A 22,957-nucleotide genomic window follows, 5' to 3' on the forward strand; every position below is an offset into this window, starting at 1 on the left:
AACTGAAAATGTACTTCCTAAAAACAAGCAGCCATTGTGTGTGTGACAGGAACTCAGGTAAGGATCAAGTAGAAAGTGGGGGTTGTAAATGATTCTTTGTATTCTCTGGATTTCTGAAGTATTTTGACGTTAAACTCATCTTGTCTACCATCTTAGATTATTATTATTTTTTTGGATGCTTCCAGGTTTGATTTTAGTGTGTTCAGTTAGAAAAATGAGACATGGGTAAATATGTTTGGTTTTATTAATGTTCAGGAGAGAAAAAGTACAATCTGGACACTATAGATTCACACACTACTCAGATTCAGTGATGCTTTAATGTAGTTCATTGTTTAACAGAATAGTCACACACACACACACACACACACACACACACACACACACACACACACACACACACACACACACACACACACACACACACACACACACACACACACAAGTTCAAATGGTTCAGATGTCCGGCACCGGCAAATGAATCTCAGTTCTTGTCTTATATCTTCACACACATTCTTGCCAGACATTTCTGCTTCAGATCTGAGAGAGAAAGAGATTGGAACTGCTTTAACATCGACTCAGAATTGACCTGGTTGTTCTGCAGAGCATGATATTCCAGTAAAAACAATCTTTCATCAAAATGTATTTAGACCGCTTTCTTGATGTCACCTTGGCCACTTTTCAGGGGCAGGTGTTGTTTCAGTCAGTAGGACTACTTTCAGTAGGGATTTCTATACATTTATAAACCATTACAATTCGGATCAAGACCACTTTACTATGTGCACCTTTCTAGTACCGGGTTAAACCCCCTTTTAGCTTCAGAACGTGCTGGAAACATTCCTCAGAGATTTTGGTTTATATTGACATGATAGCTCACACATGTTGGTGCAGACTTCAGCTGCGCATCCATGGTGTGACTGCATTGAGATCTGGTGACTGTGGAGGCCGTTTGAGAAAGTGAACTCAATAAACCAGTTTGAGACGATTTGAGCTTTGTGGCATGTCACGTTATCCTGCTGGAAGTTACTATCAGAAGATGGTAAAGGGATAGACATGGTAAGCATCAAAACTCAGGTTGGCTTTGGCATTAAAATTATGCTTAATTGGTACTGAGGGGACCAAAGTATGACAAGAAAATACCCCCCACACCATTACACCACCACCACCAGCCTGAACAGTGGATACAAGGCAGGAGTGATCCATGCTTTTGCGTTGTTTATGCCAAATTCTGACTACTATCTGAATGTCACAGAAATCAAGACTAATTAGACCAGGCAATGTTTTTTCAATTTTCTATCAATGTGTTGTGCATTTAGAGATGCTCTTCTGCAGAGCTTTTTTTGTTTGTTTTTTGAGTTACTGCTGCCTTTCTATCAGCTTGAACCAGTCTTTTTATTCTCCTCTGACCTCTGGCATCAAAAGGGCATTTACTCCCACAGAACTGCCACTTACTGGATTGTTTTTCTTTTTCGGTCCATTCTTTGTAAACCCTAGAGATGTGGTCTGTAGATCAGGGGTATGAACCATTCTGATGCTCAGTTTGAACTTTAGCAGATCGTTTTGACCCTGTCCACATGCCGATATACATAGAGTTGCTGTCATGTGATTGGCTGTTTAGATATTTGCGTTAATATGCAGTTAAACAGGTGTTCCTAATAAAGTGGCCAGTGAGTGTAGTTTCCAATAGGATTATTATGATTCTCAGTGGGATAAAATGTCCTGTAAAATGAATAAGAAACTCTTCCTAAGTTCCTTTAACTTTCCAGAAGCTAAACGTTATTTCAGTACAATAAAGTTACGTTACTCAATATCTAATATGGAATAAAATAATCAGATATTTATAATTTCAGTTCATCCAGCAGGACATTTTTTTTCTTTTTTGATCCTATTAGGATCTTTCAGGATTGATTTCAAACTCTGGACATATTCCTGTAGGATTTGCCCTTGTGTGGCTGGTGTAGTATCCAGTGGTGGCTCATCAGGAGAGGCAAGGGAGGCACAGCCTACCTACATTTTTGAGGTGAAAATAGGAAAAAGACGATTTAATGTAATAAAATTCCCAGTTAATCATGAAGTGTAACCCCCGCGTTCTTCACCGAATGAGCTGAATCTGTAAAAAAAATGAGTCTGAGGGGATAGAGAAGGGGAGACAAATCCATAGCTGGAGACTGGTGCTACCGTTGGTAAAAAAACCAAAAAGGTTTGTCAATCACCATCGAGCATTTCATGTTCAGCGGTTAGGAGTGTTGAGAAAAAAACATGGTAGAGGAGGCTAGCCTCCCTTGGTATATCAACCAATCATCGAAGAGACGTAAACTGTGATATTAGTTTGAACTGCTACCGCTGATGTAACAACTACGAGGCACTGTACTAAATATTTGATCGCAAACTAAATTTACCAAACTACCATTCGAACAATAGTTACAGATTTATAAAGGCAGAAAAAAACCCCAATCAGCTTCACTAAACCGCTGAACGTGCTCTTATCCCTGCAATGTAAAGGACAGAAGGGTGCTTCGAGATTTTTGCTTCGAGTTATAGGCTAGGTGAGTGAAATTATATTTATATTGTGGGGCGGCAGTGGCTCAGTGGTTCATGTAGGATGTCTACAAACTGGAAGGTATGAATGGGTGAATGTGAGGCAATATGTAAAGTGGTTTGGATTATAAATCTGGTCCATTTCTGTACATTTTCTGTCTAAAAGTGACCCAAAAAGCCAGTTCACTGCAAAAAAATGCTCTTTTTATTTAGTTTCCAGTCCAAATATCTAAATATTCTTAAATCAAGTTGCATTTACTATATCAGGGTTTTTTAAACTGGGGTCCTCCAGAAGGTTCTAAGGGGTCCCCACTTAAGTTTCCACTTAATTCTGTATGTTTGCTTTGTATCTTTCTAGTGAGTTTTTTAACTATAGTCCCCTTTATCTTGATCACTGGGGTTGTAAGGCGGTATTCTTAATGCAATACGTGAGCTTTACTATTAGGAAGTAAATTCGATTTTAGGAAGGTGGTCCCTCATAAAAGGTTGATTATATTTGGGGGTCCTTGGCTTTGTAAAGTTTGAAAACCCCTGTACTAGATAAGTAAAATGACATGATATTTTTGATTGTTTTCTGGGAAAAAATATCAAAATGAAGTGAGTTTTTGCTTAAAACAAGCAAAATGATCTGCCAATGGGGTGAGAAAAATAATCGTATTTCTGTTTGGGATGGAAACAAGAAACAAGATTTCAATCAGACACAAGATAATTTTTCTCACCCCATTGGCAGATAATATAGCCTGTTTTAAGCAAAAACTCACTTCATTTTGATTTTATTTTCAAAAAATAAAATAATAATTATATATATATATATATATATATATATATATATATATATATATATATATATATATATATATATACACACCTCTTATGTTGTTTTACTTATCTAGTAAATGCATCTTGATTTAAGAATTGTTAGATATTTAGACTAGAAACAAGACAAAATTACTAAGTCGGAAGAGCATTTTTTGCAGTGTTAAAATCCTTGGGAGGGGATCCGATTGCAAAAATGTGTGCCTGCTCACAAAATTATAAAATCCATCAGCCACCACTGGTCAAATCTGTACATTTCTGCTTTACCAGCTCACGTCTGACATCAGAAAAATATATTTGAGGATGGCTGTGTGGTAGGTAAACAAGGAGCTTTATGTGGCCTCAAATGCCATGAGATTCTCAAGATCCAAAGAGACTTATTCTTCACCACTGGAGACACACTACAATCAAGTTTGCCTGCAGCCTATTTCATCTTATTCTATCTTTGTCCAGCAAAATACACACACTTCACCATCAAGACTGACCTTAGACATCATTAGTCCAGTAGGAAGTATGTGTTTTAAGGGATCACACACACATAGATTTTAATGAGTTCCGATCCACATGCAGGTATCACACACACACACACACACACACACACACACACACACACACACACACACACACACACACACACACACACACACACACACACACACACACACACACACACACACCACTGGCGACCTCATTAAAGAATCTATGTGTGTGTGTCCTTGTATATGTGGTTTATGAGGACACACATTTGTATAATGACATGGGTATTACAAAGTGAACATGGTTTATGAGAACACTTCCTGTGTCACTCCTCTGCCAGAAATAGACTGGTTGTTGCCGGAAGTTAGTGATTATAGTTTATACATTCATAAATATGGATATTTTTCGTACAAAAACACATCGCTTTGCTTCAAAAGGCCTTTATTAACCCCTGTAATATACACCAAGGTTTTGCTCATTTGCTTTTTGTTTCTTTCCTCTAACACACACATTCAACCTTAGATAGCTTTTAAAAACTGAGAAATTCACTGAGAAAGAGAAACAGATGAAGTTATGATAACCCTTTTAAGTGATATTATAACTTCAGTTGCATTAAAGGAGTACTTCAGCGCTGGAAAGATGAATCTGTGTTTAAACTAGGTCATTATTGTAGTAGAAATGTGAAATTATTTTTGAATTTGGTGCCTTCTAGACTGAGAAAAGACAGAAAATGTATTTTTGTCTCATAGGGATGAAAGACTACAATTCCCAGAATGCTTTGCTGCCCTGTGAGGCCATTCCCAAAGCCACCTACTGGATTATTGTGACTGAGTTAGAGAACCGACACTACAATTAAATACTGAACGTGTCTGTTTAATATAATGATCGAGTCGCCGCCTGAGTCTCACAAAACTAACGATTACATTTAACATCATAAATGAGCTGATGAGCTCTCGTGATGAGAGCTGAGGTAATCGCGACCACATTCGCAGCATACATTCACAACGCGTGTTCAGTCTGGCACGTTTTCAGTTCATGCCTTTGCAAGCTTAACTTTCATAGAAATTAATTTGAGAAGTTAAAAGACTTACATTGCTTAGCATTCGTTTAAATTAATGCCTGCAGCTGAGCTGAGCTGAGCTGTGAGTGCGATCTCCATCCCTAATGCGCGGGTTCAAAACATGTGGAAATGACTCCCTCTGCTGGCTGTAGTCTTTAGCCTTTGGCCAAACTTTCCAAAGATGACGCAAATATTGTCAATTTGCGTCACGGGAGGAATTTTTCCAGAAATAAAATGCATAAATCTCTTGTCTCAGGGGGATATGAGGAGGGGAAGCACAATCATTTGATTATACTCCAGGATTTCTACTGATACAAAGCCATATGATAATCGCTGAAGTAACCCTTTAAGTACAAGAATAAAACTTTGTTAAACTAATTGTGGAAGAAGGAATGATGCAGGACAAAAAAAATTTTTTGTATGGTAATATAATTTGATATTTATCTATTTTTTTTATAATATTATATTATTATTATTATTATATAGTGTGTTGTGGTTTGATTTATTTTAGGGTTAGATTTGTTGATGATGTGTAACTCACTTTTGGAAAAAGTGACTCTCCTCATCCGACTGCAGACCTCTGCTGTATGTCTCTCATACCACTGATGGCTGTCCATACAATATCTGTAGAACACATAAAATATTAACCATTTTCTTTATACAATTTATAATAACATGCAAAATTACAGACTTGCTCCCTGATACTATTGATTTTATACATGGGGTCGAAATAGTCTGATATCATGCTTTCACTTCTGATGTGCAGTTTGCAAAAATGTAATTGATTTGTCCCTTTTTGTCTTAATGACAGCAGAGCTCGAGCATCCTGAAAGCAAGGAAATGACCTTTTGTACAATGAAGGTCGCATGGCCATATTTGAAGTGACTTGATAGTGTAGAATCTTACAAAAGCATTATTTACTGTCAAAAATTAAAATCTTAAATCCTTGTTTATCCTTGACAGTTAATATGAATTCAGACTTTTGGACCCCATTGAAGATGGATAGGTTACTTGCAAGCGTTCTGTAACACGCGTCTCTATTTTTTATGCCCGTTATGTGACTAGTTGTGAATAGATGAGTTGTGCAGAGCTGCACCTCTGTAACGCTGCTGCTCTGTGACTGAATCCTCTGCACACACACTGAGAGTAAAACTTGCACAGCTCAAACACACATGGCTGCAGCTTCACTGAGCTGATGGTCGCCCTGCCCCAGACCAGCTCCTCTTCATGGTCCTCTTTCAGGTCATCTTTATCACTTCCTTGACGAAGTAGCTCTATTCTCCATGGGCATCCTGTAAGAGAAAATAATATCATCACAAACAGAATGGTGGACAAAAAAGTACCATTTCCAGAAATAAAAAAGTGTTTTTTATGAAAGTATTGTTCAAATGGCTGCATGTGTTGTTGTTTTTTTGTTTTTGTTTTTTGTTTCAGTTTATTGCTATATAAAGGAAAGTATTGATCAAATGGCTGTATGTGTTTTTTATACATTTATATTTTCTATAGCATAATACTACACAGAGACCTCAAACCACCACTGTACGTATGTAATTTGTATGCTGACTCGCCATAAAAGTAAACGCCAAAAAGTTGCTTTCAGATAAAACTGCTCAAACATGCATTTTAGTCTGGGACTGGAGCCTTCGCTGTAAAACCAGGCACATAACTACTCTCATTGGCTATGTTGTCTTTCATTTATCCATGTGTGCGTACTTGGTGTAGGCCTGGGATGATAATTAATGATAATGATAACTACAGAGTTTAATTCTGTGATAAAAGTAAGTCCACACAACAGCTATAACGATAAAACATAACGAAATCAGCCATGAACCAGAAAAAAGTGCATAGCAATGTAGGGGTGACAAATAAAATATCAAGAGTGCAAAATAGACACAACCAACTGCCCCACCCCCCAAATGTGTAATCAAAACCTCAGGCCACAATGCAGTAAAAAACAAAACAAGGAAGGTTACTCTCTAAAACATCAATAGTTCAAAACAGACACACACACACACACACACACACACACACGTAAACACACTCAGAGACACGCACACAAACCACAATATTATACTGTACACATACAAATGAACTGGTATGGTTGTTATTAATGTGATAAAATTGAGCCAAAAGTCTCAAATAAGAGGTTAAAATCAGATCTATTATGAGGTGATAAAACATAACTGTTCATTTTTGTTACGTTTTTATTGAATTTTGATGTTATATGTTCAAAATGTTCTCCTCTGTGCTCAGGTTTGAACGTAGTAAAATGAATGCAAAAACTGACATTCAAATGAACATCATTTTTTTAAAGAAGTTACATTTTAAGGCTTCAGTAACTTTTGACCGGGAAGAGGACAAGTTTGACCGTTAAACGAAGAGGACCAGAGGGTTAAGTGTGTTTAAAATAATGTTATGAAGTTACTCTGTGCATTCACTCAGCAGCTGCTGTGACACTTGCTGCAGTGCTAAGAGTAAAGCGTTTCTGCCGAATAAAACCGAGGGTAACGCAGATATGACGCAATTGACAGGCGACTCCCTCAGGCGTCCCGGGTCCTTGGTTAAAATAGCAATTTTCTCACAATTTACAAATACTGTAGTTGGAAACATTTTGGATATTGTAAGTACTCAACTGAACAAAATATATAACACTGGCCTAGTGGTTTTTGGATATTTTACTGCAAAAATACTACATAGTGCACCTTTAAAGTAAAGATATCCCAACAAAATACTACTCTAGTAAAAGTATAAAAACTTGGCCAGTCTGGTATACTTGACTGGCGCTACACTGTAAAAAATTATATAGAAAAAAAGTCACCTGGTTGCCTTAAAATTTTGAGTTCATTGAAATTAAAATTTTGAGTTAATACAATGAATTTTTTTTGAGATTCGACAACCTTTATTAAAAGATTATTAAAAGATTTTGTAAGCATATTGGGTAATTGTGTGTGTTTTATTTCTGATAACGCAGTGAAAATATTTTCATGATTTATCAAATTTTTTATGTGGTTCAGATACAATAATATTTTGAGTTTCTATTTATTAAACAAATTTCCTTCATTGTATCAACTCAAATTTTTAATTTCAATAAACTCAAAATTTTAAGGCAACCAGGTTACTAACTTTTTTTAAGTTAAACGAACAAAAAACATTTTTTTTTTTTTTTTACAGTGTAGTAGTGCAGAAATTAAATACTTCATTACAATGCAGGATGTCCTGATCTAGCCGAGTTAGACACGTTCCTGGAACAACATATTTTGTTGATCCTGGAACAACATTCCTGTCCAAAAATGTTATGCTAACCATATCACTAACCCTAAACCCTCCCCTATACCCATACATTATCCCTAAAATCAGAGGGAAATGATAGGTGAATAACATTGATGTACTGATGTGAAGCAACTAACCTTGGTTGTAACCCTAATCTTTAATTTTAAACGTGTCCCATAAATCTGATTGGTTGATTCGAAGGTTTATCCGTCTGCTATTATCCTACAGTAGCTCTCTACAGAGCTGCAAGGTTTGCCCTAGCTTCTGGTGCCATCTAGTGGTCATATCTATTTTAATTTGCTGAAATAAATGTCCACTCAAGGGTCGATGAGGGCTCTCTCTCTCTCTCTCTCTCTCTCTCTCTCTCTGAATGAGGACACCTGTATCGAGAGCTTTTGACATGGACAGAAGGTAAGTGGTTCAGCCGTCTATGATTCATCAGCTCTCTCTCGCATATGCTGTGGCCGTTGCGTCTTGACTCAATGAGACAAACGTAAGTGTGTGTATATTGATTTTTAATGTGCTTTTAACCTTCTCTGACCCAGCCAAATCAAAACAATCTCCAGGGAAAATATTGGACCGTTGCTATGGATACTATCAGTGACTCCAGCCTGACTCCATTCAAATCAAATCATTGTCATGGCAACAATAAAATTAACCCTGCCAGTCTGTGCCAAGGCACCGCAGTGTCGCCGTTGCCGGGTTAACAGAATAAAAGGTCAAACATGTCAGATTCCATTGTGTGTGTGTGTCTGTGTGTGTGTGTGTGTGTGTGTGTGTGTGTGCGTGTGCGTGTGTGTGTGTGTGTGTGTGCGTGTGCGTGTGCGTGTGCGTGTGTGTGTGGTGGAGGGTCTTGCCTGGTTTTTCTGTATGAGATACTTTAGTAGGCTGCTGGATGCTTGTCGTGGTTGTTTGTCTCTGAGTTGGCAGTGAAATTGTTGGGGCCACCATAGGAGTGATGGTCTGTGAGGTTACCGTGGTAACAGGTGGGGTTTTTGTTGGCTGTGTTGTCATGGTATCAGCTTTTGGCTGGGTTATCACAGCAGTCGTGAGATCGCTAGTGGATGCGTTTGTCATAGAAACAGCAGTGACAGTAGTGGGAGGGGCTACTGTCGATCTAATAAAGGGGGATGATGTCATTGTAGCGGTAATGGTTGGCACGACTGCTTTGGATTCGTCGCTGGTTGATACTGTGGAAAAGTAGAAAAATCAAGCTGTTAAATAACAGTTTAAATGAACAGTTGATTAATTCTGGGAATGTTATTCTATGGCTGCCAAATAATAACTTATACAGAACATTCTCTAATGGTTATTTTAAAGTTATTTTAGATTATTTATAAATACCTTCCTTCAGTGTTCCTGTGAATGTTATTTTATGGTTGGAAAAAATAAAACCGAACGTTCCTAGAATGTTATTCTTTAGTTCTCAAAAAAATAACCAAACAGGAACCAAATACTAACGTTAGGGGAACGTTCTGTGTTTGCTGACAAGGCATTAATTGTTCATCAAATGTTAAAAAGGGTTAGTTCACCCTAAAATTAAAATTAAGTTATAATTTATTGACAAGAGGAACAAAATGTGACATAAAATACTATACAAGTCAAATATCACTGGACCAGAACTCCGTTAGTCAGATGACATTCAGAATGAATTGACAGATGTGAATGAGATAGCTTCTTATTGCGACGAACGCAACAGACATATTCACCACAGAGAAGAAGGTTCATGGTTTGTGTTTTGTGTTGGTTTTTTGTTAATCATGATAATCATAATCATGAACTTGTGTGCTTTTTCTAAATGTGAGTGAACTGCGACGCTAACCGAGTCTCACGAATGTGCACGTCATGCATACAGCATTAGGTAAATAATGAGTTAATTTTCATTTTAGGGTGAACAATCCCTTTAAGTCTGCAAATTAAACTCCTAAATAGTCAAGATACCTCTGCTCCTGTAGGAGTCTGTACTGGCTTTAGGCCAAAGCACCTGGTCAGTGTTGTTTGGAAGGTCATGCCACACTACTGTAAGGGTAAGACAGGGTTTGATTGGTCAGTATACATTCTCATTCTATGTTCATATATCATTTTATAAAAATGTATAATATAGCATATCATAGCATAGCATATCATAGTAGTATAGCTGACAACAGACACTCTCTGAACTCACTTACCAAAGGGCAGCAGTGGAAATGTCATATTACCTACAGGAAATAAATAATAGAATTTGACCAGCACATTTCCAATTATATAAAGTGATAAATATAAGTGTGTGTTTCTGTGTGTGTGTGTACCTCTGGGTATTTCCTCTGTGATGGTCTGATTAAACAGAGGTGTGACTGAGCCCGTGTCCCACAGCTGAGACAGATCACTGTCTGAACACATGCCCTTACTTTACTTTCAGTTTTTTTTTTCAAAAACATGTAGTAACTTATATATTTTGACAATTTAATTTAATATATTAGAGATAAAAGGTAGGTGAGCATACATTTATGCATTACATGTATGCAGAGTGCATTCATTAAAAAATAAGTGAGTGTTTTTTGTTTAATAGACTCAAACACTAAATTAAAATAATCCCATCATGAATCAAAAGTTAATTCTCTTTCTTTTGGATCGCTCTTGTCTGCATGCTTTTGTTAAATAAAGTCATAGTATTAAAAGGACATGAGGGTAGTAAATGCTAACAGAATTTTTGGGTGAACTGTCCCTTCAAGAAAATGACTTTTTGTCCTATAATATTGAAAGACACGTGTGGCATTTAGAATCAATTCTTACAAATCGCTTAAAAAATTGTGTGTGCATGCTAAAACTCACCTGTCTTTCCCGCCATGACACAGATATAGATGCAGTCAGAACTGTTCTTCTGACTTACTGGAATAAAAATAATAGTGCGCGCACACACACACACACACACACACACACACACACACACACACACACACACACACACACACACACACACACACACACACACACACACACACACACACACACACACACACACACACACACACACACACACACACACACACACACACACATACACACATATATTGGGTTTACTTATTGCAATTTTACATATTCAAAAGACTTAATTTAGTATGATTTATAAGCTGTTTTCCTCATGGGGATCAGAAATGCCCAGCGTCTAGCCTGGTTCTGCCCTCCTATGTACTTCTGCTCAATTTTCATTTTCCTTCAGTACTACTGGGACTGCGGTGTATTCTTAGGTTTTCTCCAAACAAATTTTTACGGTCCAATCAGCGAACAGAGGGAGTGGCTGAATGATGACCTTGATGTTGTGCGCTAGTTTGGGTTGTAGTTCAGTAATGGCGATGGAGGAAGATGCGAACAAAACCATTCATTCCGTTGTGTAACCGCTGCCGAATATCCAGAAGTTAAAGCCGGAGCAATAACAATCTTTGCTGAGGTTTGTTGGTGGCCATGGTGTTGTGACCCTCCTCCCCAACAGGGGGAATTCGGGAAAAGTTTGATTTTCCAGCTCGCTCCGTTAGTGGTGAAGGAGTTGCCCTATTCGGACGGTAATTGTTTCTCGTGGGGTTGGAAAGTATTGCCATCATTTAAGTTACAGAGGCTAGTCTGTGATTTTATTGCCGTCCGTTTCCCACCACTCGCGTAAAAATATATAATCTATATAATAAAAATATATAATAATATATCAATTTAAAATTCTCTTTATATCCTTTTGACCAATGCAGAGCACCGTACGGTTGCACTTTGCTGTTATTTGGACTGCATTTCTCTATTTCTTTAAAATGCTGGCAAGTATTTACAAGAGCAATACATTTCATCATCGCTCAAACAAGTTAAAATAAAAGCATGTAAACATTTGAATTGGTCCATTATTTACGGCAGCATTTATTATCATACCAAGCATCATTTTATTTACAGCATACAATCATGTTAAAGGGGGGGTGAAATGCTGTTTCATGCATACTGAGCTTTTTACACTGTTAAAGACTTGGATTCCCATCCTAAACATAGACAAAGTTTCAAAAACTAATGTTGGACGTTTAATGGAGTATTTCTGTGTCAAAAATACTCCTTCCGGGTTCTCACAAGTTTCGGAGAGTTTTTTTCAAGTATGGGTCGGCTTGACGTCGATAGAGCGGAAGGTCCTAGTATGGGCCGTACGGGCTCTTCTCCCGGTAGGGTGCACACGCACGTGACTAGAGCGAGAGAGGAAATGCACGCCCATAAACACTCTCTCAGGTGGAGATCCACTCGTCCGTGAACACTTCTGTCGTGCCGCGCTCCACTTTATTCCTATGGATGACATCAAGCGACTTCAACGCTTCAGCACAGCATTCCCGGAAGGCAGCGCTGCATTTGAACCGATTTGAACGCAGAAATTACGGGAAGCTTCACAACATCACGCTTCAGTCGCGTCGCAAAGTGGATCTCCACGGTCACTGCTGTCAGGACTTTACCAAATCACAATGTTACCAAAGAAGTGTGTTTTTGACAGAGCGGTCCCAGCGATAAAGGTTCACGGTCGGTGAGTAAAACTGATTCAAATGTCTATGCTAAAAAATTAGTATAGTAAAGTATCGTCGTGTGAGTAAACATCAGTAAATGACACGATCGCATGCTTTGTCATTCAAATGTGCTAACGGACTCCATTGTTGTTCTATGTATAACGTTACACTAGTCTGACGTGCAAAACCGTTTTGCTTGCTACTGCTAAAGTTTAGTCGCATACAAAAGTCCATAAACCCAATCATGTCCTCATAAACTGCGAGTAAACACACACAAATGTTGACAGGCCACTAAATACAGTCCATACCACAGAGACGGACGTCCTGCTGTTGCTGTTTCTCCTGTTCAATTTATTTCAGCCTCCGGATCTGATTCTGGATCATATCTGTATTAGCTGAATCTGATTGATAGCCATGGGTTTCTCCATGCTTGAGGACGTCACCGCTTTGTGCGCGATCGTCATTCTTTAGCTCCGCCCACGCGATACTAAACTAAAGACTTTTCGGAGATATGAAGGATGCAGCAGCGTTCCCGATCACCAAACTCTCCCCTCCATCATGGCGTGAATAAATCACAATCCGAATGCACGAGTTTAAGGTTTTATCTTATGGTTTTATCACTGGTGGAGGTGGCCTGCACATGTATTTTGACGGATTTGTGAGAAACAGGCGAAGGGCGCGTGACATATTTCACGATCAAACGTTAGCGATTATGGCAGATCAAATAGTTTTAAACTTCAACAGAGTTCCTGCCTTCGCGGAAGTAGACGCTTGTCAATGGAGAGTGGCCAGACTCTATGTACAAATGAAAACCAGGCTAAGGTATACCAGGATCACACAGACAAAGACAAAATTACAGTTTGACATTTTATGTGAGAAGGACCAGTTCTACAACATTAAAGTACATTAATACTAAGGCAAACAGTGGCCCTATATGATATTGTATCCAGGTGTGTGTAGATGATTATAGTTGGTGTTTTACCTGAGAGTATAGAGTTGGACTTAAATAGTTCTTGCAGGTAACTGGTGGAATTTCCGATTACATCCAACAGAATAGCTGTGAAATCTGGAAAACACAAAAGTGATATAACAATAGATAATAAGGATAAACAATGCAGATAATTTTTTTACAGCCATATTTGATCATATTTACCGGGGGTATCAACAATTTTGACCATGACTGTATATATATATATATATATATATATATATATATATATATATATATATATATATATATATATATATAAATATATATATATATATATATATACCTAAAAGATTATTAGGAACACCTGTTCAATTTCTTATTAATGCAATTATCTATCAACCAATCCCATGGCAGGTGCTTCAATGCATTTAGGGGTGTGGTCCTGGTCAAGACAATCTCCTGAACTCCAAACTGAATGTCAGAATGGGAAAGAAAGGTGATTTAAGCAATTTTGAGCATGGCATGGTAGTTGGTGCCAGAAGGGCTGGTTTAAGTATTTCACAATCTGTTCAGTTACTGGGATTTTCACACACAACCATTTCTGATGTTTACAAAGAATGGTGTGAACAGGGAAAAACATCCAGTATCCGGCAGTCCTGTGAGTGAAAATGCCTTGTTGATGCTAGAGGTCAGAGGAGAATGGGCTGACTGATTCAAGCTGATAGAAGAGCAACTTTGACTGAAATAACCACTTTGCTGCAATAACCATGCAGCAAAGCATTTGTGAAGCCACAACACGCACAACCTTGAGGCGGATGGGCTACAACAGTAGAAGACCCCACCGGGTACCACTCATCTCCACTACAAATAGGAAAAAGAGGCTACAATTTGCACAAGCTCACCAAATTGGACAGTTAAAGACTTGAAAAATGTTGCCTGGTCTGATGAGTCTCGACTGTGCAGGCTGGTGGTGGTGGTGTAATGGTGTGGGGCATGTTTTTTTGCCACATTTTAGGCCCCTTGGTGCCAATTGTGCATCATTTAACTGCCAAGTCCTACCTGAGCATTGTTTCTGACCATGTCCATCCCTTTATGACCACCATGTACCCATCCTCCGATGGCTACTTCCAGCAGAATAATGCACCATGTCACAAAGCTCACATCATTTTAAATTGTGGTGGAACGGGAGCTTCGTGCCCTGGATGTGCATCCCACAAATCTCCATCAACTGCAAGATGCTATCCTATCAATATGGGCCAACATTTATAAAGAATGCTTTCAGCACCTTGTTGAATAAATGCCACGTAGAATTAAGGCAGTTCTGAAGTCAAGAGGGGGTCAAATACAATATTAGTATGGTGTTCCTAATAATCCTTTAGGTGAGTATATATATATATATATATATATATATATATATATATATATATATATATAGTGACATGCAAAATTATATACATTTTGTAATATAAAATATGCAATATGCATATTTATATAAAATATGCAAAACCACTAAATTTTTTACACATTTTTACACGTTACAACCACAAACAAAAAAATATTTATTGGGATTTTATATGATAGACTAACACAAAGTGGCACATAATTGTGAAATAGAAGGAAAATGATAAATGGTGTCCAAACATTTTTCCAAATAAATATCTGAAAAGTGTATATTTATATTCATTTATATTCAGCCCCCATAAATCAATACTTTCTAGAGCCACCTTTTACTGCAAGTCTTTTGGGGTATGTCTCTATCAGTTTTGCACATCTAGAGAGTGATATTTTTGCCCATTCTTCTTTGCAAAATAGCTCAAGCTCATTCAGATTGGATGGAGCTTGAGCTTGATTGCTGTGAACAGCAATTTTTAAGTCTCGCCACAGATTCTCAATTGGATTTAGGTCTGGACTTTGACTGGGCCATTCTAACACATGAATATGCTTTGATCTAAACCATTCCACTGTAGCTCTGGCAGTATGTTACGGGTCGTTGTCCTGTTGGAAGGTGAACCTCCGCCCCAGTCTCAAGTCCTTTGCAGACTCTAACAGGTTTTCATCTAAGATTGCCCTGTGAGTTTAAGGCTTGGGATATTGATTTATAACCTAACCCTGCTTTAAACTTCTCCACAACTTTATCCCTGACATGTCTGGTGCGTTATTTGGTCTTCATGATGCTGTTTTTTCACTAATGTTCTCTTACAAATTTCTGAGGGCTTCAAAGAACAGCTGTATTTAAACTGAGATTAAATTACACACAGTAGACTCTATTTACTAATTAGGTGACTTCTGAAGGCAATTAAGTTGGTCCACTGGATTTTAGTTAGAGGTATCAGAGTAAAGGGCTAAATATAAATTCACCCCACACTTTTCAGATATTTATTTGTAAAAAATGTTTGGACACCATTTATCATTTTCTTTCCACTTTTGCAAGGCACTATATATCATTATTATGAGATTAGCAATCTCATTATAGGAGGTCGACTGAAGGAGGTTTTTCACCTGTGAGGTCATTGGTCCTGTTTGTCAGACAGTAACAGTATCTCAAGGAAAATATACTGCTCTCAATGTCCTGAAAGTTTGAGACTACACACACCCACACACATGTACGTGATGCAGAGATACATGCTTGCAAACACACAGAATTACATCATATATGTGTCATATTGGTGCTGTAGTTACAGTGTTATTTGGATAAGGGTAGTTACTATTGTAGACCAGCAGCGTGAGCTTGTGGAGAGAGAGCGAACTGTGTGACGTCACACTGAGTAAGGAGAAAAGATGCTGTGAACCTGAAAACACACAAATGTAAAAAAAAAAAAAGACTTTGAGATGTGTGAGTGCATTTGCATGTTCATCTTTATATGGGTGTTTCAACTAAAAGCACTTTTAGAAAATTACCTCTCTTAAAAAAATTCTGCTAAACAGTTTTCAACAATATATACATGCATCACAGAAGAATTCTCTCATTTTTATAAATTAGATTTTCACCACATCACAAATGTTGTATTGCATTAAAAAATATTCTGTAATGAAAAACATTTATGGAATAAAATGACAAACTAAATAAATAAATGATATAATACTTTAACTTAAAAATAATATATACAATTATGAATATTAAAAAAAAACTCTTGAAATGTTATTTACGGTAATTATTTGTTTAGATTATCATAATTTGTAACATGTAATAATATTTTCATGACTGATTTTCATATTTTTGAATTAAATGTGGGGTCTGGGACAAAAGGTAAAATAAAAAATATAAATTACTGATGAAGGCGTGATGTAAAGTCTTTAAACGGTTTTAATGTGCCCTTAATAAACAAGGTTTAATTTTAATAGCAACCCCGGGACATAAGGTGCCTGTAGCCAAAGAAACAGCCATATGTGTGTGTATATCCAGTAATACCTGGTTGTGAAGCATTGATGAGTGTGTTGACAAGTCCAGTAAGATCTATAGAGGCCGGGTCAATGTCCTCTGCTGGGATCTCTAGGTAAATGAAGATTATTCTTATTATACCTTGCAAAACATTCCAGCTATCGATCTGCAAAACCATTCTTTACAACTCTATAAATTACTCCTAAATGGAGAGAAGCAGCCCTACATGAACCTCATTACCAGTTTTCACCACATTTATCATTTCACACTGAACTAATCATTAGGTCTAAATGCCTGAGAAAATAAAAGCATTTGAACATTCAGTATGCAATGATTGATAAACACTTAAATCTTCACATGTGAATCTGCATGTTAAAGGGGTGGTTGCATGCAATTTTACTTTTTTAACTTTAGTTAGTGTGTAATGTTGCTACTTGAGTATAAACAGTATCTGCAAAGTAATGGCGCTGAAATTTCATTGCAAACGGAGATATTGTCTTTTAAAGTAATGGCAGTTTATTGCCTACAAAAATGACCGGTTTGGACTACAACGAGCTTCTTCCTGGGTTGGTGACATTGTAAGGCTGCAAAAACTAGTAGATGCCAAAATGTCTAAATGAGGAACAAGGACTCTCTGAGAAAATAAAGGAAATTAACATCTGAACTGTCCCTCACACACCACTGGAAACGCAAGTCTCACCTCACTATTAGCTAATCTACATCTTTCCCTGTTGAGCCCCTCTCCCCCAATTCCTTCCCTCTCTCATGCTGAGATCACTGAATATACACCCAGAATCTCTCTCTTACAATGCCAATCCACACGATAGAGTATCATATGTGTTTGATATTGTTTGAAATGTCTCATCACCACAGAAGTTAACCAAAAGATAATCAATGTATGTTTAGAGATATCTTGTCTTATGGTGGGTGTGGCTTTCAGCCATTTGGCCTTTGCTTCAATACAAGTCTATAGGACTTGATTAATGCAAATTCCCATTGTGAACATATGTTTCCATTTGAAAGAGTTTGTGCATTTGGTGGTCTGAGTATTTAAAGGAATGTTGCAAAGAGCTCAGGGCTTGACACTTTAAGCAGGTCAGCCTGTAATGCTGGACATCTTCAGATAGCCAGCATTATGTCATTTTCAGAAGTCAGGTATATATTTCATTACTTCAGAGTATTTGATGTTATGTATGGATTACCTTTGAATTGATTATGTAATAGGCTTTATACATTTACCTGACTGCTAATAAATTGTTACACTTTGATTGATTCTGACTTGCTCTGGAATTATTCAGGTTCCGTATAATTTCAACAAAGGGTTAACCGGAATAATTAAATGTGTAGTTAAACTTTTAAATATAATGACCAAATAACCAATTGGCATTCTAACCTAAATTCGAAATTATGATTAAATGGAGTCAGATAAAGAGAAATTGGAATAAAATCCCTTTACCCAGCTGAAAAGACCGAACGTGCAGTAACCTTCGCCCACCGATCGTTAGCCTCCATTAGGCCCGTTTGGGCGGCCTTACAACATCATAAACCCTTCCTATTAACATAAACACTGCCCCAGATGTGCAAACGAGCCGTTCAAAGGACAGTGGAGACAGCGGTGTGGAATAAAGGTAAGACATTTTTTTAAAAAGTATTAAGACATGCTATACTGCGCCCCATAAACACAACCAAGCCTAGAAAAAAACACGGAACCACCCCTTTAAGACTGCTGTCCTGTTCATGTGGCTCTCTGATTGGTGCTTGTCCTTCATGAAAAAAAAAAGATTACCTGTGGACACCAGGAGTTCTCGTTTTCCTTTTTGCATCAGCTGGCTTTGTCTTTTAACTGAAAAATATGTATTGTTTATCTCTTGACTACTTACTTATCATTTTTATTTTATTTTTTATTACTCAGTTACCTACCTTGTGCGTGAATAAGGAACAGAGCTACTATGACAGCACAGATTCTAATGCTGACCCAATGTTTTAGTTTGAGATTGGCCATCTCTGCAAAACAAAACACATTTATTAAAAACACTAAAAACAATGAACAACATTCCACAGATTTCATACTATATCTGCACCTGCTTGTACCTTAAGAAATTACATATAGCCTACAACAGTGTGTTACATAGTAACGATAACTTTTTATGCAGTGAGCTTTCAATGAGTTGAGACTGCTGCCATAAACAACACGAGAGTAGTCTAATGCAACACAAAATGCGATTTTTTTTGAACTGCTAGTTTATTTAAAAACAAAAAAAACAAAAAGGGTTATTATCGTTAACTAAAACTATTAAAACGAGTCTGCTAATAGATAAAGCTGAAATAAAATAAAATATTATTTGAAAAATTTTAACTTAGGGTACTATATGCAGTTTCCTCCCAAATTGAACCAAATTTAGTCAATACTCATCAATCCTTCTTCTAAAGCGTGTTTTTGTCTTAGACTGTTTCACTATTTTAGAACTGACAGGATGATTTTCGCGGGGAATTGCGTACATACGTCACTCGCCGATGTGTGTCATATCCGTAAATAGAGAAAAGGTGCTCCATCTGCTTTGACCGCTTTGACCGGCTTTGGCGCGTGTTAGTTGTCACGAGTGAGTGAGAAAGGTTAATAGAGCACACAGGTGAGTACGATATTTTATTGAACAGATATTGCCATGTAGTTCTTCACTGTAAAGCCGTATCTGTTGTGAAGGGTCAGTCATCTGCAGAGTCTACACAGTCACGCAGAGCACGAGCACAACCAAAACGATGATCTTACGTATAATATATGCAGTTTTGTTTTTAACCACTAGAGGGCTAAAACTGTACCTTTAACTAAACAAATGAGAAGTATTGCCTTGGTGTAAGTTAAAAGCACTAAATTATTTACTGAAAATAAATAAAACAACTAAAATTCAAACTGAAACCCATATATATATATATATATATATATATATATATATATATATATATATATATATATATATATATATATATATATATATATATATATATATAAACAGATTTATTAAAAATAAAAAATATAAGAATAAAAGTTCATTCAAAATAGTAACAAAACTATAAAAACATTTTTTTTTACTTTTAAGGTGCTATATATTTTTTTCTAATAACATGAAAACAATAAAACACCAAACATTCAACACCATAGCTATAAATGAAGTCCTGGTTAATTTCTGACGCTGGTGTGGACATGGGTCTGGAATGCCAAGTCTGACAAGTTTTCACAATTCTAATTAATTTCCACAGAGTGGATCAGTCACTGCAAACTCAATTAGCCTCTATCAGCAGCTCTTCTCTAACTCTGTACACAGATCATGATGTTCACAAGTTAAAATGAGTCTTTCACTGCTGAGCAAATAACATTAAAGATGAAAGACATCATTAGTAACGGCACAACAGCACCAGCTCAATCCTCTAGAGAAATTTAGCTACAAAAATCCTTTTACCGCTGGTGTGGAAAATTTACAGTCAGTGTTTAATCTTTCAGTTAGTCCATCAGATTTGGCCTATTTAATGACGCCCAGAGTAATTCCAACACAAACAGAGAGAAAGAGAGAGAACACACATTTCGTCTGTGATGGTGAAACCATATTCCCTTAATTTTTTTTGAAAACCTTTTTTAAAACTAGTTTCTTTCAGTAAAACGGAAAATAAATGTATAAAGTAGGACTAATTCAGTGCAATTAAAAACATATTACAAAGATAAATGAACACCATTTATTGGTCTGAACATTTCCAGAGACATAATTATTCATCCAAACTAAAATGTCACTATTCACAACAACATATATATACCGAAATAATAAAACAAATACCAAATAAATAAGCAGGTGTACAACATTGGCATTAGCTTAATATTTAAAGTGCAAGTGAGCTGAAGCGCAGAGTGTGCGAGGAAGAGTGTGAATAAACAATAAAAAAAAACACTCACCTGCAGGAGAGAGACGCAGACGCTGCAGGACACAGACAGCCGTCTGCTCGCTGTCCGCTGTCTCTCACACACTCACACACAGAACCAGCAGGGCATCATGGTCCCCGGAGAGGGCAACAGGCTGTAATAGCCCTCCAGTGTGTCACCTGAGCTCAGCTGGCAAACACAGAGGACCTGCTCTCAAACCAGCACACACTCACACACGCAGATACTCTCACAGATATAGAATCGTTCTCTCATTCTCTCACACACACACAATCACAGACAAAGAAACTCTCACAGATATAGATTCTCTCCCTCTCGCTAAACGTAACACAGTTATATAAACCCACACACATGCTTGTTTCACAATACTGGTAAGGTCATTTCATATACGCAGGTGTTATTATACAAAGGTGATTTTAAACGACTTCAAACATTCTAAAGAGCCAGTTCTTGGCATTTCACTGTAGTTGTGAGGACATTTGACCAAATTATAGTATAGCCTCTTTTACTTACAGATGTAGCTTGCACACACTTTTGGCCACTCTTGCCCTGTATATGCTTGCCCTCTCCTCTCATTGACTCTGTTCTGTTTGGCAGGTACGGTTTCTGGGACAGAGCAAGGTCTGGGAAACTCTGTTGTCCTGGAGACCAAGAACTAGGCAGCAGGCCATTCCCACACAACAACCCCTCTAGTTGTGTTCAGCACAATATTTCCACCTATATTCCGTTATCGTGACTCTACTGCACTCAGTGGCAGGCTTATTAATTCAGGTCTGTTTGGGTTTTTTTTTTGCTAAAGTTTCTAATACAGTTTTCAAGTTCTGTCATTGATTACTCACCCTCATGTCGTTCCAAACCCCGTAAGACTTTTGTTCATGTTCGGAACAAAAATGAAGATATATTTGATGAAATCCGAGAGCTCTCTGACCCCTCCATTGACAGCCATTTAATGAACACTTTCAAGGCTCAGAAAGGTACAACCTTAATTTAATTAAGCAACGAGAATACTTTTAGTGTGCAAAAATAAACAAAATAACGTTTTTATTCAACAATTTCTTTCTAGCCTGTGTCAGTCTCCTACGCAGTTTACATTGCGCTTTCATGTTTTACGGTAGCCGATGCTGTTCACGTAAGCACTACGACGCATGGGTGTGAGATGCACTGTATTTGCAATGTAAACTGCACAGGAGACAGGCTAGAACGAACTTTAAAGTGTTAATCAAATTGCTGTCCATGGAGTGGACTCTCGGATTTCATCAAAAAGATCTTCATTTGTGTTTCAAAGATGAACGGCGGTCTTATGGGTTTTGGAACGACATGAGGGTTAAGTAATTAATGACAGACAAAATGATCCCATAATTTACTCTCTTTCTTTAGCCTGGATGCCAGCCAAACTTATCCCCGCCCACAACATTTGTGAATCCTTAAAATCTTTTTACAAGACTAGCAAAGAGTGTTTACGCACATCTTCTTCTACTTCTTCCAGCATGCTTGCAGTTGAGTTCTGTTGACAACTATATGTCACTTTCTCCGTTGCTCTGATTGGTTGTGGGCCTATACTTTTCTTTCCTGATTTGGTTGAAACACGGTTGAAACAAAGCCCAATGGAGCAGGATCAAACTCATATTCATATATATGTCAGGCTACACTTTCTTTTTTCAGACAAATACAATCTGAGTTTTATTAAAGCTGCAGTCTGTAAGTTTTGCCCCTGTGTCCCCATCTCTGTTTGAAACATGAAATTGCAGTGATTTGCAGCGTTATCATCTACATGAGTTGTGTGCGTTGGCACAGCTCCTCAGTGCGGATGAATCTAATGTTCTGAGCACTGGATAAAATGCTTTTCCTACTTAGTATTTTTGTATTGTTTCTAGTCCAAATTTCTACAAATTTTTACAAAATATTTACTAGACAAGTAAAAATGATTGTCTTGTTTTAGGTAAAAATATCTCAAAATTAAGGGAGTTTTTGCTAGAAATAAGTAAAAAAATCTGCCAGTGGGGTAAGCAAAATAATCTTGTTTTTAAGATTACTTTGTTTACCCCATTGGCAGATTATTTTGAGTCTT

General features: G+C 37.3%; 1 protein-coding gene across 1 annotated transcript; it reads right to left on the bottom strand.

Annotated features, from left to right (window-relative positions):
* Window positions 1–303: 303 nt before the first annotated feature.
* On the bottom strand, window positions 304–21,157 carry LOC137089713 (HERV-H LTR-associating protein 1). The gene is made up of 15 exons (XM_067453276.1): window positions 20,905–21,157; window positions 18,885–18,968; window positions 18,751–18,807; window positions 16,995–17,075; window positions 16,291–16,374; window positions 16,085–16,168; window positions 13,637–13,720; window positions 10,970–11,026; window positions 10,447–10,527; window positions 10,327–10,356; window positions 10,100–10,177; window positions 9,016–9,348; window positions 5,985–6,180; window positions 5,430–5,512; window positions 304–537 (listed from the first exon to the last, which is right to left on the bottom strand). The coding sequence occupies exons 2-15, from the start codon at window positions 18,964–18,966 to the stop codon at window positions 494–496; spliced, it is 1,374 nt and encodes a 457-aa protein (XP_067309377.1). The 5' UTR covers window positions 18,967–18,968; window positions 20,905–21,157; the 3' UTR covers window positions 304–493.
* Window positions 21,158–22,957: the final 1,800 nt, after the last annotated feature.

Source organism: Pseudorasbora parva, chromosome 9 (genome assembly GCF_024679245.1).
Source record: "Pseudorasbora parva isolate DD20220531a chromosome 9, ASM2467924v1, whole genome shotgun sequence".
In the NCBI taxonomy this organism is placed as follows: Eukaryota; Metazoa; Chordata; class Actinopteri; order Cypriniformes; family Gobionidae; genus Pseudorasbora; species Pseudorasbora parva.

What these genes read in the sequence shown, in the direction of transcription:
- LOC137089713 (XM_067453276.1), bottom strand. Translation starts at nt 18,966, where the DNA reads ATGGCCAATCTCAAACTAAAACATTGGGTCAGCATTAGAATCTGTGCT. An exon ending in AGAGCAGCAGCGTTACAGAG is followed by an intron (nt 5,513 to 5,984) that starts GTGCAGCTCTGC and finishes TGTGTTCTACAG; the next exon opens with ATATTGTATGGACAGCCATC. An exon ending in GAGAGTCACTTTTTCCAAAA is followed by an intron (nt 538 to 5,429) that starts GTGAGTTACACA and finishes TTTCTCTCTCAG; the next exon opens with ATCTGAAGCAGAAATGTCTG.